Below are 17,622 nucleotides of genomic sequence, written 5' to 3' on the forward strand. Positions count from 1 at the left end.
TCTCTCAGGTATAAATTAAGTCACCCTCGGCTGCCTTACATGAAATGAAAACATAAAGCATACACCCAGCGTCATGGTTGCTAATCTTATTCGTTAGCCAATGCTGTCACTTTAACAACTATATGAACATGAGCCTTCTCTTGCAATTAGATGCTGCTGTAAAAAACAAAAGCACCCATTTGGCTAATGTCTCACAGGTTTCTATGGTAACTGCCCTGGAGACTGCATGGGTTTTTCCTGAGAACAGTCCTCAAGGAGAACTGCTGAGCCGCATGAACCCACTGTGGGATCTGATGAGTCTCCACACTGAAAACAAAGGGAAGACCAGACTATGTAGTGTACATCCCACAGTGTTCCCGTAATAATTTACTACATGTATCACTCAGGATTAATTACTTTGAGCCAATTCAATCTGAAACTACAAAAGAAAACTACACTCGCTAAAAATATTATTAGACCACACTAATACTGAGCACGTCCTGCTCTCAAACATTGTCAATTATTTGTGTCGTAAAGGATAACAATATCTGCTCCATGTTAACGTGTTTGCATCACATAATTTCTGCAAGGCTGCACATTCATGCAGTAAATCCCCTGTTTTCCATATGTCAGGTATTCTTTGTTCAAATGTCTGGTGGCTGGGGATATTGCACTGAAATGCAACTTACTCTCAAGTTCAAGAAGACAGTTTTAGACAACTATTGTTTTGTGACAGTTTACATTATCAAGCTGGAGGATGTTTAATTGTGGCAGATACAGAATACATTCAGTTCCAATACTCAGACTGTGTTCTCAGACTCCTAAAACCTGCTCTTACATCATCAAATTGGTGCAGTGTTGAATGCATTGCCTCATAATTGTAATGTAACTGACAAAAACACTGAATAATCAAGTCAAGAAAGTTACACAGAGTTTGCAAAGTCATTTCATACTGTGCATAAATGAACTGAAGGAGGAACACGACACAGAACGTAATGGAAACTCGACGGTTCATGAATGCACACATTGGGCAAGTCTTAACTGAATTAACCAACATGAGCAAGATTTAGTTTATTAGAGGTTATAAATGTCAGTTTTAACACATTTTCTGTTAATTGCAAAGCCCTAGAGAGGAGGTATAACACATACTTGTTCTACCTCAGATTTGTAAAATGGTAAAATAATTTGAAACCACAAAGAGTGTGAAACCACAACCCAAAAATCTGTCTTTAAATTGAACAGAAATAATAATATGAAATTTATGCTGATAATCAACTGATTGATTAACTGACATGAAAATGTTTATGTTAACATAATTGTTGGCTTTATCGTCCAGCCGTATCAGAGTTAAAGATACAAATAATAAGGTATTGTCATTGACATTCTCATAAAACTCATCTTATGTAACCAAACTATCACAGTCTGTGTGAGCCCTATTGAAGCTCTTTAACATGTTTGTATTTTATTCATGCTTTAAAAGTGCACAATCCACTTCCTGCAGTTTAAGTAACAGAACAGCAGCAGAACATCTGTCAAGCTCAACAAAGTGTTTTCTTTTGACCCTGGGAAGGTCTGAGGTGGAGGGTTTCCAAGCTCACAATAGTCAGGGGTAAAAGTTGAAACTGTCTATACAATCAGTCATAATCCTGGATGCACAGTGGCTTTAAGATGTGAGGGGATCAGCATTGGCCTGAACTCCCCAGTAGGCGTAATGAGAAACAGCTGGGACCTTTCAGCAAATCATTTATCACAAACTTGTTAACCATCTTGTTAGAAAACATCTTTTTATAAATGTGCGTGTGCATGCGTCCCCATTTGTGTCTTGGGTGTGTTCGTGTGCATCTGTGCGACTGTGTGTGAGTGTGTGTCATCATAATGTATCCAAAGCTTTAATTTGGAAATCTACTCAGGGATTACTTGTTGGAATACACTCAAAAGATTAAGCATCCTCTATGTTTTACGTCCTCCATCCTGACCTGCTTAATATCTTGCCCATCTCCACAGCCAGCCTCAGAATCTTCCATCTGAAATGTCACACAAGTTAAAAGGCGGCCTCAATTTGACACCACGAAAACCTAAGCTACCTTATGGTTCCGTTGGCCTTTAACCTGGCAGCATTGCCATGCAGCGTCATCTGGTTTTTGAGCTCTTATCAATTGGCAAACGGCAAAGAATTACAAAAGAAAAACCCTATAAATGCAATAAATACCACTTTGTTTGACACAACAGAACAATGTTGAAAGAAATCATCATTCTCGTATTATCCAAATAGCTATTAATATCACATATTGTCCGATATCACGTCATGTTTTTTACTGTTTTCGTCCCTTCCTGTTTTATTTTGATAAGTAACTCTCTACTCGTTTTAGATAACTTCCCCTCTGGTCCCCCTGTGTTTCCCACCTTTGTGATTTTTCCCCCCGCCCCTGGTTGTCTACACTTGTGTCTTGGTATTCACCTGCTGCTAGAGTACATATTCTGTACCAGTGTCCAAACTCCCCCACTCATTCACTTTTCCCTACTCCATGATATAGTGATAACTATATAGAGCACGACAAAGTGAGCTCATTGGGTAAAGAAGAAAATGCTTTTGGACACTACTCAGTGCATTTTCTCTGCGCCAGTAATGACATAGGATTATGAGATATGAAACATTTTAAGTGTTTATTTTGCACTTACTATTTATACTTTAAGGTAACAAAAAAACATAGATATAAATGTACAAATACACTTGTTTAACACACTGCTGTGCTGTGCTGCACTGCCTCTATTTACATTTATACGACAGGTCCGGCTGTTCCTGCTGCTCTCGCTCCTCTCGTCTCTCCGCCACGAGCGCAATGCATGATGGTTTGTGTTGCTCGGTTAGTTATCACCGGTAGTGCACTACTTTTTATGATGCATTGTGGGAAACAGTGAGGGCACTATAGCGTATAAAAACTTCACTCAGCATTCAGACACCATACAAAATGGCGAACTCACTATAGTGCACAATATAGTGCTTAGTGAGTGATTTCAGACACAGTCTGTGTCGCTACTCAGTTTGTCAACAGTAAATCTTTGTTCCTTTGTGTCTCACATTAGAGCATTATTCCTTTGTGTGTTTTTGACCTTTGCTCATCTTTTGGACTCTGCATTTTGCATGTACACTTTGAATTTGTCTACTCGGAATGACTGCCTGCCTGTTACCAAACTGTTTGGTGGACTGTGATTTTGTGAAACTGATCTTTTTTCGAGTCATGCATCTAAGTCCAAACCGTGTCCCAGTCATTACAATTATCACATCAGTTAGACAGGAGAACTGGCAGGAACACAAAAACATCCCACAAATCTAAAATAGAATCACATTGACATGTATGTAAACTCTGGGACAGCTGGATCGGTAATATTGGTACAAGTTAGATCGTACTGGCCCACTATTTAAGGGAGTGTAATGACATAGTTTCTCCTTGAATGCCCTTGAATGCATCCACTTTTTACCTGAGTTGAACAGAAATTACCGGACCAATTTTTTACCTCTTCGGGGATTAAATCCCTGTATTTTTGCAGAACAGGTTGCAGAGTGAGATGAATAAAAATAAGGGATGGCTGCACTATGAAGCCAATAAAAATAAGCAACTACCTCCACTGTGTCTTCACCTTCTCTGTTAATTCATTAAAACTAGGTACTATAATTAATAGTAACATATTTCCATTTTCAAGTCTCATACAGACTTGACATATCTCATAAAAATACTCAAGAAGTATCTCAAGGTTTACTGAAACTTGAGTAGAGGCACAGGCTGGTTTATACTTATATCCGTTTTTGATTTATACCGAAATAACCCAATCTGTTAAAGCTGCTGCTATTAATTGATGACAACTTCCCCTCTGCTATTGAAGAATCCCAAGATTTAACTGTGTTAAATGGTAACATCATGTATTATTTTGTGGGTGTTACTATTTACCAAAATATAAAAACATAATCAGGTTCTATATAGAACAACCTTTTAAGAGTGAAGGAAAAAAATCCCTGCAAAAACACCCCTACCTTAGCTGTCATTGAGGCATTATCATGTATCATTAACTGGAGCACCTAATGGAAGCCATTTGTTGAAGCTGCAGGATTTCAGGTTCACACAGATGGGTATTTAGTTCACTCTAACCCTTGAACTGGGCCTGGCAGGGGCAGAGTCATCCTGTTGTGCTTGTTTCAAAAGCATTTGGATTTATAGGATTATTCAGCGCGTAAGGCTGAGTAGCAATATTTGGATGGTTCCACACTGTGCCTTTGATTGGGAACAAAGTGCAACAATTTACACATAAAATGTGAACATTTACAGACACTGCATCTGAGAAAGATACTGAGGCTTAATTTTTAACTTTCTTCTGTTAAAATCAGTTTTTTTATCATGAAACGTGAAGAAACGAGTACACCATCTCCTCTCAACAATAACAGAATATCAATCTGAAGTGATCCAGTTCGCCCTGTTTCACCTAATCATGTCATAGAGCTTTTGAGACGATGAAATCTCTACAGACCCCCCCTCTCTCCAGCTGGCAACTCCATGTTTCTCAGTAAAGGGTTCCAGTTCCACTGGGTGATTATCCACACCACATGTCGTCTTGTGTACAAGCTCTCTCACGCTACCCCCACCCCTCCCTCTGGTGGGATCATTGCTCTATACATTAAGTCCCAGATTGTAAATATGAAGCTGAAAGTGTATCATGTGTTGTTGTGTCTGTTTTTTGTAGGTCTGTGAAAACTATTTTAGCACCGAGCCTGATGCTCAAGCTGCTAAATCCAATTGTACACATGACATGCGTAGTATAAAAAGCCATTAGACGCTAAACATTGTGCTATCACGTGATAGCTCACAGATGATTTACAAGCAGTAAGGACACTCACTTACCCTGCATCACTTCCATATCCACATATTAAGGCATCCTTTTCTCCTTCAACTTTGTAGAAATTATCTAAAATAAAAAGGAAATAGGAAGTTTAAGGAGACGTTATATGATAATACTGGCACTACACATTGTACATGTGGGAAATATAAAGCTGCTTTCAGACATGCACTGAACTCCAGACATTTTTGAAAGGTCTTATATGTGACAATGCTAATGTCCGAGTCCTTTGCTCAGGACATTTTCCTGCCAGCCCCCTAGAACAGTAATAGATTGTGAAAATAGAGCAGGGAAATGTCTGCAAAATTCAAAATTTGAATAATAAAAATAATACAAACATATCAGGATGAAAAAGAGGTCCCATACAAGTACAAGTCACTGAGGAAAATGTCAACTTGGAAAACCAGCAAGATACAAGAGCTTTTGGTAATAAGGGCTAACGGCAGTGTGGATGTGCTGTCAACAAAATAAAGAAACAGAATGTGTACATTATGTCCTTCCCCCTGCGTGCTCTACCCAAGTTCCACCCCTCGCCTGAATGTTGTAGTTGTGAACGTGTCTGACCCGGAAAATCTCCTGCTGCTTTTTTCCTGTTTGAAAGGCAAACTTTCTGTCTGTAAAGGTCTGATGTGTGTTTTGTTTCAACTGACCTTCACTGCTAAGGAAGTCATCCCTGGAGCTCCAGGTTCTGTTGTTACAGAAGAAGGAGGTGTTGGCGCTGTAGGAGGAGTTGGCGCAGTGTGCAAGATTACGGACGCACTTTTGTCGCAAGAGCCCCATGAAGAGCTGCAGGCCAATGAGGGCGAACACACTGAGACAGAAGACAGTTAGGATCATCACATCTGCCAGCTTCCTCACGGACTGGATCAGGGCACCAACGATGGTCTTGAGACCTTGAGGGAGGACACAAGACAATATGTTCAACTTTGGTTTTACAGTGACAAAGAAAATGGAGGTTTAATGTGATGGGCATCATACCTGGGATAACTGAGATGGTTTTCAAAGCTCGTAGAACTCTGAAGGTTCTCAATGCAGAGACGTTTCCAAGATCTATAAATTCTGTCACATATCTGTAAATTTGTATGAAAAGTAAGAGTATTAAATAAACAATGTCTTCTTTATGATCAGCAGCAACACCAGCATAACAATATATCTTATCTTCACAAATAAATTTCTATCAACTAAATAAAGCCCCTTTTCCAATGATCAAATAACCTATTAACATCCAGTAATATCTGGCTTTTGTCTGCAATGGAAATGGATACAATCTGTATTCAGTCCAGGTTCAAATGATTACGGCAGACACAGGTTTGTATCCGATCAGCGGTGATGGAAATGAGACACACATGTGAATATGCTACATTGGCAAGACAACAAGGTAAGAGAGCACATCAGTTGTTTGTGCGCTTGTGATGTCAAACATAGCCCACCAGGGGGAAAAAACATAAAGGTAACTCATCTCCTGGTAATGGAAAAAGAGTTAATCACCCATTTACCCAGTATACTTCTTAATAATCTGGGTATAATTTTGATTTAAAGAGGTGAAAGTCTTGGTTTCCATCAATCATTGTTAAAAAAGCATGTAGATTTACATATATATACAAATAATGTAAAGATCTCATAGAATGAGTTAGTGACTTTAAATAAATCTACACCAACTAATCTTCCATGTTTTTCTTGACACTAAGGATAAAAGCAACGGCTAACAGTTGCCTATTTATATATCCAGAACATTATAACTTATTTTCTATAATGTCTCTATCCACCTGGCAAATGTTCCTGACAAAGATCAATATTCACTCTTCTTTTAGCTCAGTTTTTTTGTTAAACTTAATTCACCAAATATTTTCATTGTTTGTCTGACTTCTGTTTGGTACAAGGGACAAAGTGAAAAGGTTTTCATTTAATGTGCTTTGGCTTTGGCCAAATAGTAGATAACTGCTGTGATTGGAAACAATGCTACTTATAAGAGAGTTATTAGTTGATAATAATAATAATAACCTAACAACTTTTTACACATGCATGTAGTTGTGTGATCTATCGTTAAGATAAAACATTGATTATAGTGTCATTGAGAGTTCAAACAGCACAGTAGCATGTGCTCTGTTTCTTTGAGAGGAGAAGACAGATGAATTAGCTGAATGAACCATAATTAATCCAAAACAGATTAATCACTGTAGGTAGTGACAGCTCTCAGAGTATAACCAGTACAAGTGGATTTGGTTGCTGTTTCCAAACAAAGAAAACGTCCTATCAGGATGATTGGTCTCAGACAATGCAGCAGCATGGAGAGGTCACCTGTCTAATCGTCTACCTGCATCATGGGATCGTGGCACACTTACCTACGACCCCCACAATAGGCTTATCGCTCATGGTGTTTCAAATCAGCACTCAGGATGACTGACTGACTACGGTCACTTTGACATTACTAAAAAACACTGAAAGATGGGACAGGTTTTGGTTCTGCATAATATTAATATTAGCACAAAAACTATCCCACAAAACATGACTTTTTAAACTAGATTTCCCTCACATCTGCACAATGTAGCCAAAGCTAAAGGAAAATAAATGTCAGGTGAGATGAACAATCAGTTATGACATCGTTACTTACGCCATGAGAATGACGCTGAAGTCCAGCCAGTTCCATGGGTCTCTCAAGAAGGTAAACGGCAACAAGCAGAATCCTCTCGCCAATATCTTTATCGCTGACTCAAAGGTGTAAATGGCGGTGAACGTATACCTAGAGAATATTCATGGAGGAGGAAGCAAATCAAAGTTAGCACTCAGTACAACGATGCACAGATTTGAGCATTCAAATAAACCACAACATAACATTCTATGAGAAATTAAACAAGAATTGACAATGGAAGACAAACACTATCAACTCAAAATTCATTGGATAATACAAATGATTTGTAGTATTGAATAACTAAGAAGTATCGCTGACTGTGCATGACATAAATGTTCATGGTTAAAAACAGTTTGTCATAAAAAACTAGAGCCCGATTCATTTATCGGCCAAATCGATAATTTCACAGACAATTCAATGATGAATTTCGGGAAATCTTGGACATTTTTGAAATTGCAATTTTGACTTATGTGACCATATCTGATTACACATTAGATCAATTTAATCTATCTTTCTATAAATCTTAATATGTTTTCTAACCACACCATAAGAATGGATGGAGAAAGCATCTTTAGAGGAGACATGACTCAGCTTTTAGTGTTCTTTGTGTCAAAAAGGAAAATTCGGCCTGAATTTGAACTGGGACAGGTGACTTTGTATTAGGCTTTAAAAAAAAAAAAAATGAAATCACCTTTCTTCATGCATTTCAGACTCAATATGACCAATTTCTAAATTTCGAATAAGAAGGTTTAGTTATTTATATAAAGTTTATGGTTCAACTGTAAAATACTCAAACTTAATTACATTTCTTATCTTTAACATCAGCCCTCATAACAAAAACAACATATTAGTCAGAGTATATAAATAATATAATAACCTAATATATATATATATACTAGATCAAATTCATCTTTGCACAGCAAAAACGACATGGTGAAGACTCCAGTGATTCATTCATATACCAAAACATAAAGTATGAACGGATTTGTGCTTGTTTACAGTTTCTTTCTCAGGTATAGTGAAAATATAAATCTGTCAGTAACCAGTTTGCTCTGAAGGTAAAGGAATCTGCTGACTATGATCTGTATATCTCAAAATGAACTTCTTATATCTTGTTTGTTCAATCTGAATTATATATTATATATAACTGATGTGAAAGACCATTTATGGTTTTATGGGGGTCTATATGCCGCAGTATTTCTTTATCTATATCTTCCTGAAGTCTCTGCTTGTTGGTAACCTCATCCTACAGGGCAGGGCGAGCTATTTTCACATTTTGGGCTAAACTAACGCTGCGTTGATGCAAAAATTAAAAGGAAGAAACCGCCTTTGTGAGTGCAGATAGCATGCTATGCTACATGCTAAACATTCCTCTGACCCACTGATGATGGTGACGATGAGTTGCACCTTCCACATCATGCAAAGCACAATATTTCTTGAGACTTTTCACTGGTGAGGTTCATTCCACATGTCATGCTTTAGTTTGGGGGCTACAGGAAATATGACATGCTTCATCTTACTTACATGTGAACTGATTCTTCAGTCATCGCTGTTAAAGCAACAAATCCCAGCAAAGCTCCACATTAGAACATGTATCACAGTTTCTGTCCCACACTCACAGCAGACTGTACTGTATGTACTTACTCCAGGTGCTTGGTCCATGGTGCCGGGTCGGACATGGCCATGAAGCAACAGTTGGTCAGTATAGTGAACATTATGAACAGGCTAAACAATGTGGAGGAGAAGTTAAGGAATGTTTACAGCAAAATACCGATTTACAGTCAGTCACGGAAAAACATCTGTAACTGTCACCGACACAGTAACACAGTCACAATGTTTGCCATAATCCTACGACACACATCCATTAGGATATACTTTGCGTGCCAATGGCATTATAACGACAGGACATGCAGATTATAGAGAATGATATCATTCTCTCCTATGGATAAATGAAACCATAAGAAACAGCCAACTTTAAAGCATATATATATATATATATACTTTTGAATCTGGAAGAAATAACTGTAAATTAATCAGAATAATCAATTTGTCCTTCAATAAACTAAATTACGTAATGTGAATTTTATTGCAAAAAGATTACACAGTTTTGATATTTGGACTCATAGACTATTTAATTGTAACTTTTAGTTATTTATGTTATGTTTAAGAGAATAATGAACAGATAATTTGATCAATTGATGCTGTTTAATCTATGACATTGCATGAGATGCAGAGGAAAGACCTCCCCCTGCATGTTAAGTGCAAATCAGCTATCTGGAAACTAATAGGCAGCAGTCACATGACGTGAAATCGCCTTGCTCTTATTTCATTTCAGAGATTAAAAGAGGGATATGAGAGGATTTGTTTTGTGAAGCCAGAGATGACCAATACAAAGCTGTTTCCAAAATGGGGGTGGGGGGGTTGGGGGGGTAAATATTAATCAGTAAATATTAGAAATTGGCTTATGTGCCAGATTGAGATGCAAAGAGGTGTGTTAGGAGAATTAACTAGGACATTCAATTTATATTTTGAGTTACATTTTTCACAGGATTTTGTTCTGGAAAGACTGACAGATTACTATAATTAAATATATATATATATATATATTATTTTTTTTAACCCAAAGAAGATGTTGCTACATTTCAAATTGGATTTTACATCACCCTTAAAAATACAGACTAACTCAAAAAAGTAGAAGTAACCATCCGTGGTTATTTTAAATGGCTGTGGCAGGAATAAACATAAGCAATGCAAAAGGATATGAATGGACCAAAATTTTTATGGCAATCGATCTGATGAAGTGAAATGGAGTAAATATGTAAACTGCAGACGTGGCACTGAATCTGAAGATGGCCTTCCCTTTGTTAAGTACTATAAAAGTCTGCAAAAGAGAGAGAAACAAACAGAAATCATTCATGGGAAAAACATGTTTCAATATTTTTGTTCACAATTTGCACATAAAATACATTGTAACAGGACCAGTAAAACTATTGATATATTTTTCCTAAACTAATCGTCCAGTCAAATACAGGAACATTTGTGATACATCTGCAGAGAAACTCAACAGCAGCTAAGAGCAGCGGTTTGGCCTTTTTCTTTACCAAGCACACAGGATTTTATAGCTTCTGTGTTGAGTCTGCATCTTTGTCTACCATCTGTGTTGCCTTCAACCATAAGCACTTCTGCTCCCAAGAAAGCGGCGAGCACCAAACACGCACAGCCCGCGAGGCCAGTTGAGTTAATGGAGGCAACTCCAAGCAAGCTGAACCTCTTCCCAACAGATGTGACATTTATTTAAATATTTTTTCTTCTTTGGATAATCCTCCCATCCAGCAGCGCATCACATGCCAAAACAAAGAGACCCTGAGAATGACTGCCACGACCTTTTTCATCTCTCCATAAGCGGCCCATTAATGGGTAGCAGCCTGATCTACCAACTCTGCAAATCAAAATTTGCTAATCCTATTTCTGCATCCACAAGAGATCTAAAGAGATGCAGTCACTGCTGTGCCTCAGCAAGCTGCTCTAGAACACCACTCCAGTGAAAACATCGCTACCATATCATGTTTACAAGTACAGATGAGAGTTGTATTTATCATTTAATATACAGCTCGTCTATCAATACAAATCATACGTGAATCAAATCCGTGGTATGCTTAGAAAGAGACAGAACAGCGCTCTACGCAAAAGCATCACAGTTAATATCAATTTGAACTGTCAATGTTTACTCATTGTCAATGAGTAAAATAACTTTTCTTTAACTTCTGTATAAATAAATGAATTGTATGTTTGTGAACTGCTCAGAAAGATTATAATCTACAGTATTAACAATTGGTTTTAAATGAGAAAGTCTCAAGAAAAATAACCTGAGATTATAATGTTATCTTTAATTGTATAATGACAACTTGAATTTATATAGTGCCTTTCAAGCTATCAAAGAACACTTTATAAAGTTGGGGGGGAATGGCTGGTTTGTCATAACTCGATTTTTAAGTTGTAAAAACGACATTTACAAATGTATATATATATGTATTGTATGTGAATACAACTATAAACACATCCATGGTATGTGTGTAGCTACAACTCGATCACAAAGACGGAGACTCTCACCCTCTGGTTCTTGTAGTAAAACGGATCAATGTCTTCCAGTGGCATCCCGATAAGTTTTGGAGGGATTTCACCGAAGATGCGCGGCAGCTGCTTGCCTGCCTCCAGGTCGGGCCTGGGTTTGAGTGGCTCTGCGTTCCTGTGAGCCTCCTGGCAAACCTTGGTGTTCCTGGCCTGCTCCGCTGCAATCCGCTGCTCCATGGCAGCCAAGGATTCGCGAGTGAACCGCCGCAAGCCATCAGGACCCGTTGGTAACAGCATGGCTGCCATCTTTTCATCCTGATTCTCCTGTACTAGAATTTATTTACAGCTACAGGAGCAAAGGCATGGGAAAATGACAGAGGAAAGGAGGTGTGAGAAAAATAAAGATATCTAATTCACATCAATGAAAATGTTGTGCTCATTGCATCCATTATGTTTTATACATGTGTGTGTGGTAAACTTGAAGGTTGCACTTTGGAGGTTTGAAAATATGGCTCATGTTTTTCTATTTCAAATATTGTGTAGTTGCAATATCAAAAGCTAAAGTCAAAACCTGGATTTCTGATTGTAAGATGGGACTGAAGGACAAGACATGGATTCTTCACCCTTCCCACTGACCACTAGATTTCTGTTATCCAACTCTGTCAAACTAGGGCAGCCATAGCTCTGAATCAGAGGGATTAGGTCTGTAGCCCTGACCAGCGGCTTTCACCAGCTATGATTTAGCATGGTGATCACTTGTTTGCCTCTGCTGAACTGAGGGATACGGCCGGGCCTGGATGTCAACCTGCAAAAAACCCTGAAAGTCGTACTCTGTGACCTCTATGGTCCCCCTTAATAGCAACCACAAATGCAAAATGTCTCCCTCTTCCTATGTTGATGTCCTAAAACAGTGAGCTGTGTTTTTAAAATCTCAACTGTGAGGTGAGCAAACGTGTGAGCTCTACGACAAAATCACCAGCAAGAAGAAGGAGTTTTATTTTATTTATTTAATTTTATGTCACCACTGGTCTTATTATTGAAGAACATGCTGATGATACTGATGAACTTAAAATAACATACATTTTCTTTTGCGCTTTTAGTTCTCTAGCCACTTGGGATCAGGGCACCAAGCTGAAAATACCACAATGAAATTGTAACGCCTTATAAAAGCTGTGGATGGTGAAAATCTTCACATCCAATTGTTTATTTACACATCCAGCCAAGTCATGTTTCAGCAAACTGAGAAATTCCCTTTTTAGCTTTGTTATGGTCTCCAACATCTCTCAAAGCTTCACTTTTCACCAAATAGTAAAAAAAAAAAAAAACTGTGAAACTTATGCCATCCAAATAATTGATTGTTTCTGCATTTTAATTTATTCTACAACATTAAGAAATTTTGTTTTAAAAAAAAAAAGCAATGTGACAGATATCTGTCTCCAAGAGCACATCTGATTTGTTTTTCTTTTCAAACTCTCCTTATGTTGACTAAATCAAAATATAAAAGTAGTATGCAGGTATTCTGATCAGAGACCAAAGTCACAATCTAAATAAAGACAATACCAAAGGCCTTTCCACTACCAAATATTCACTGCCTCATTTTAGCCAGTGACGGAGTGATATTTTAATAAGCGAAAAAGCTTTCAAAAGAGAGGATTACATAGCTAAGTTCCCCCTTTAATAGAGAAAAAACACTGTATCTTTTTCATATTGACTAGGCTCGGACTTTTCCATCTCCTCCTGTCCTGAAATGCATTGATCCTTTCACACGTCCAGCCAGACGCTAGTTATCTGCTTTCACTTGATCTGCTTATTTGGCCCAGGTTGATCTCAGATGAGCTCATCTCATACACTGAATCCAGTGCTTTCCCATTTGCTATCAAAATAAATAGGTTATGGTCAATTTGCAGCGTCACAAAGCAGATAAAAAGGGTTCAGATGAAATTTCTGTCGTGATGGGACAAATTATTTATAGCGAGTCACAGTATTTCTTCTATTAAAGGTAAATGTGAAAAAACGGACTATGACCTACACACCTTAGCCTACATATTCAAACTACATATGCATTTTAATAATCACATGTGAAAACATCTACAACGGTACAGAGCTTCAATTTGCACGCCACTTGTGAGAGGAAGTGGCAACAAAGAATTAGCACAGTGGGAAAAATATTTTAGTTGAATGAAATTTTATTCCCATAACAGCCAGATGTGGTATCATCATCATCACAGCAAATAATTACGATAATTAGATTGAAAGTAGAGCAGCACAGGACTGGCAGTTCTGACATGCACGCAATACCCCCCCCCCCCCCCCCCACACACACACATACAACCCCCCATCCCCAACACACACACACAAACCCATGCGTTCTGCAATACTAGTGCTTTAAATTCTCATAACTGCAAGCTCAGAAATCATTCAACATGTGTAAATATTAAAGGTCAGCAGCTACCACTAATATGTTCATGGGTGAGGTATTTACTCCCCAGCTGCTTCGTGTCCATGATCCCAGTATGACAGCAGGTGTACGAGAAATCCAGAGTTCAAATAAAGGACTTGCTGTATGTTTCAACTCTTTATCATTTGGTGGGAAAGGACAATTCAAGTGGTCTTACTTATTTGAGTGTTACAAAAACTACTTGCTGGTGGCAATAGTAATTATGGTTTGAGCCAGCAAAATAAAAAGTAATAATAACAAATCAGTGAATGACTTAGAGTGGTATTCACATATTTAAAATGTTTTGTCACCAGAAAAAATATATTTTACATAATGAGAAAGCAGCACTTCCCAGTTTAGTTGCAGCAGTTGGGTCCATCTGGTTTTCTTTTAAAATTCTGCAGATGATAAACCCTGATGATGATGATGATGATGATGATGAAGGTGACAACACTGAGTAGGCTACACTTACTTCTGATAAACACTGACTGAACACACAGCCTTGGTAAATAGTATAATAATAAGTACATCAAATAAAATAAAATAAACAGCTTTGTGATACATCTATCTCTGCCACACATCTCAATATCAATGTTCTACCTTTGAGACATTGCTGTTATTTTTGGTGCCATATATGTCTGCAAGATAGAAAAAAGTACACAAAGAAGATCTCTTAAACTGAAATGAAATTGATAGTGCTTTTTTGGTGAAAATTTGTAAGTAGATTTAAACCTGAATCTTTCCTTTTTCAGAGTTTCATCACTGAGTCCCATAACGGGCAATGCGATGGATCAGATAAGTTGCCCTGTTTAAATTAGTATTTGATTAACTGAATTATAAGGTGAAAATGTATGCACAAAACTAAAAGATATGATTTTTCACATATACAGAAATAGTCCTGAGGGCATGTAAAGGGAATATGAAGTGTAAACTGTGTCTATAATGAGATTTCAAGATGATTAACTGTCAATAAGAATAAATTTGTCTATCTTCTATCAAATATTCCTCTTTGCTGGAATGGAGTGGTGAGCAGATCTTCAGCTGCATCACATCCGATCAAACCAACTGTTTTTATATTTCTACATTCGTTAAACTCACTATTTGTAATAACTGGGCTGTGTCAGCTTATAATCTGCTACAACTTCATCAGAAAACAATTATTGTTAATACATACAAACCAAAGCTTAGTACTCTATGCTGGCTGTGGACCAGGTCCCCTGACCTGACTTTGACATATATTTGTTTCTTTACACCTGATTATAGATCAAGTCATTTTTTATCGAATTATTGAAACGTTTGTGTTTGGCTGCCACTGGTTTTTCTTCTCTGAGGTTTTGTCTCGTCATATTTTCTAAATGTTTAAAAGTTAGAAAAACACATTTTCAATATTTCCTGTCAATATATTGGATTTCATGTTTTAAAAAAGGAAAGGTTTGGTCACCTCATTTTCATTATGGTCATTACTAATAATTCAGCCAAATATAACAAATGATGGTCATACAAGCAAATTATTTTATAAATGATGATGTGAAACTGGTATCTTGGACGTTGTGCTGCTGTGTTACTTTCACTCTAATTTTATGGTTTTGTGTGCTGGATTTATGAGGTAAGAGCCTTAAGAGGGTTATTTTAGGATATTGGAAAACCCAACAAGCATTTCGGTGTTTGCTCACTCATGGTGATAGATTATATAATCTCAAATTAGTGGTTTCATCTAGGACTATTTTGTTTATGTGTACACATATTGCTGTTTTCATATATAATTTTCATTTCTGAACATACGATTAATCTTTTTGTTACATTGCCACATGCCCTCCATGGTGACATCAGGAATTCCATTTTGTCTTCAAATACTGAATTCAGAAAAAGACAAGACTTTTGGCCATAAGCACAAATGTCAAAAAGAAACTTCCACCACTGAATAAGCGAACATTCTGTTAGTTCTTACAGGGAAATGTTGCACATCGGTCGCCCTCTCAGAGCTTCGTAATGTTGACCGTAGGTGCACTGGCTGATCTGATGACCCACTTCTTTTGCAAAAACCTTTCAATGTAATTGCAGCAGATAGCTTAAATACATAGGTTACAGAATGTATAGACCTACAAAATGAGACAGTGGTGAAAGTATTATCATGATGGGAGAGCTGCAGTAATGAGAAATTATCATTTCTATAAGCTCTCCTGGTTCTGACTCAGAGATGCTTAAACGTCTTTCCAAAAACTGTGGAACCTTAAAACAAATCCCGAGTTGCATCCGCTACATTGGACAAGAAGATGATAGCAACTTAAAGAAGCTAAAAATAGGGAAACTTTGTTTTGAATGTGTCACCATTTCCTCCCATATCATTATGTAATGTGTTACACATTGCACTTTAATGAATTATGGAAGTTGTTCTGAGCCATGTGAGTAAATTTTAGAACTAGAAGTGAATGTCTTGAATATGAGTGACAAATAAATGTGAGCCTTTAATGCTAAACGGCAGGTTCTTATTAATAATTATGTCCGTCCCCGGGTAAAATCTGATACATTTCACCTGCTTTATATTCATGAATGTATGGTATTGTAATTTTATAATTATTTTATATCTTGAAAATGAGCAATAATATCACAATGTATGTACAATTCTCTTTGGCTCTATAAACAGGTTGGAAAATAATTACATGTTATGCTCAAAAGTAAAAAATAAAACTAAAATGTGTATTAGACAGGATGGTTTTCTGATATTTCATTCAAAAAATCCTCAATCAATCAAATCTTATTTGTATAGCCCAAGCTCATATTCACAAATCACAATTCGCCTAAAAGGGCTTGTTTTAGGACTTCATCATGTTGTATACTGTATATAGCCATGTAAGTGCCGTTTTGTATTATATCTTAAGCATAGAACCACAGTTTTTTTTAAATCCTAATTGTTTTTTATATGTTTAAAAATTCTCTATTATAATCGGGTTAAACTAGGGCTCTTTCCCTCTTTGGTCATATAGTTACATGCTAAATATTCATGTCAGAATCTGAAAATCCTCACAGAGGTACTCACATATGAAACTCTGAGATTTACAGCGTCGTTTCCAGAGTTGAGTTCTTCGGGTTTCAGGAGAGGGAGCAGCCAAACCCTCTGCTCTGTAAAATCCATGATATCCTCCAGACACTTGCTCCTCTTCAGCGTGGATGTAAACTCCAGCCTGTCAGTCAGCATGAAGGGCAGAGGAGGAGTGACCAAGAGACTCAGAGCTGACACCGCAGGTCTCATCACCTCACACTGGGACGTTTTCAAACCTGCCGCAGGGGGAGTGAGGGGCGGAGAAGTTTTCCTCTGCCACTGCTCCGCTCCTTCCGTGTTCATCCCACAGAGGAGAGGTCACGAGCCGCAGGGCAGAGCGCGAGGCGGGGATACGCACCTATAGTTGTGGCCCCGAGAGAAGCAAGAGTGGGGGAGAGAGGGAGAGAGGGGGGTAATTGTCCGTTACCAGACCTTTCAACAACACAGATTCGTGTAAAAAAAGAGAGAAAGAGAGACGGAGAGAGACCGTTATAAACAAACCTTTATCTAATTAAACCTGTCAACATAGGGTTGTTTTTTATCAAAAATGACAACATGTATCCAATGCATAAACAAACA

General features: G+C 37.7%; 1 protein-coding gene across 1 annotated transcript in view; it reads right to left on the bottom strand.

The window, feature by feature from the left end:
• Positions 1-11,878, bottom strand: part of LOC128454988 (sodium channel protein type 4 subunit alpha B) — a 36,249-nt gene extending 24,371 nt beyond the window's left edge. Inside the window, exons 1-7 of the mRNA XM_053438611.1 lie at positions 11,606-11,878; positions 10,258-10,376; positions 9,140-9,229; positions 7,478-7,606; positions 5,845-5,936; positions 5,517-5,759; positions 4,872-4,935 (exon numbers count right to left, since the gene is read on the bottom strand). Of these exons, the coding sequence (XP_053294586.1) occupies positions 4,872-4,935; positions 5,517-5,759; positions 5,845-5,936; positions 7,478-7,606; positions 9,140-9,229; positions 10,258-10,376; positions 11,606-11,872 (1,004 nt within the window). The 5' untranslated portion in view covers positions 11,873-11,878. The remainder of the gene's footprint in view (positions 1-4,871; positions 4,936-5,516; positions 5,760-5,844; positions 5,937-7,477; positions 7,607-9,139; positions 9,230-10,257; positions 10,377-11,605) is intronic.
• Positions 11,879-17,622: the final 5,744 nt, after the last annotated feature.

The sequence above is a fragment of the Pleuronectes platessa genome, chromosome 13, assembly GCF_947347685.1.
Source record: "Pleuronectes platessa chromosome 13, fPlePla1.1, whole genome shotgun sequence".
NCBI lineage: Eukaryota > Metazoa > Chordata > Actinopteri > Pleuronectiformes > Pleuronectidae > Pleuronectes > Pleuronectes platessa.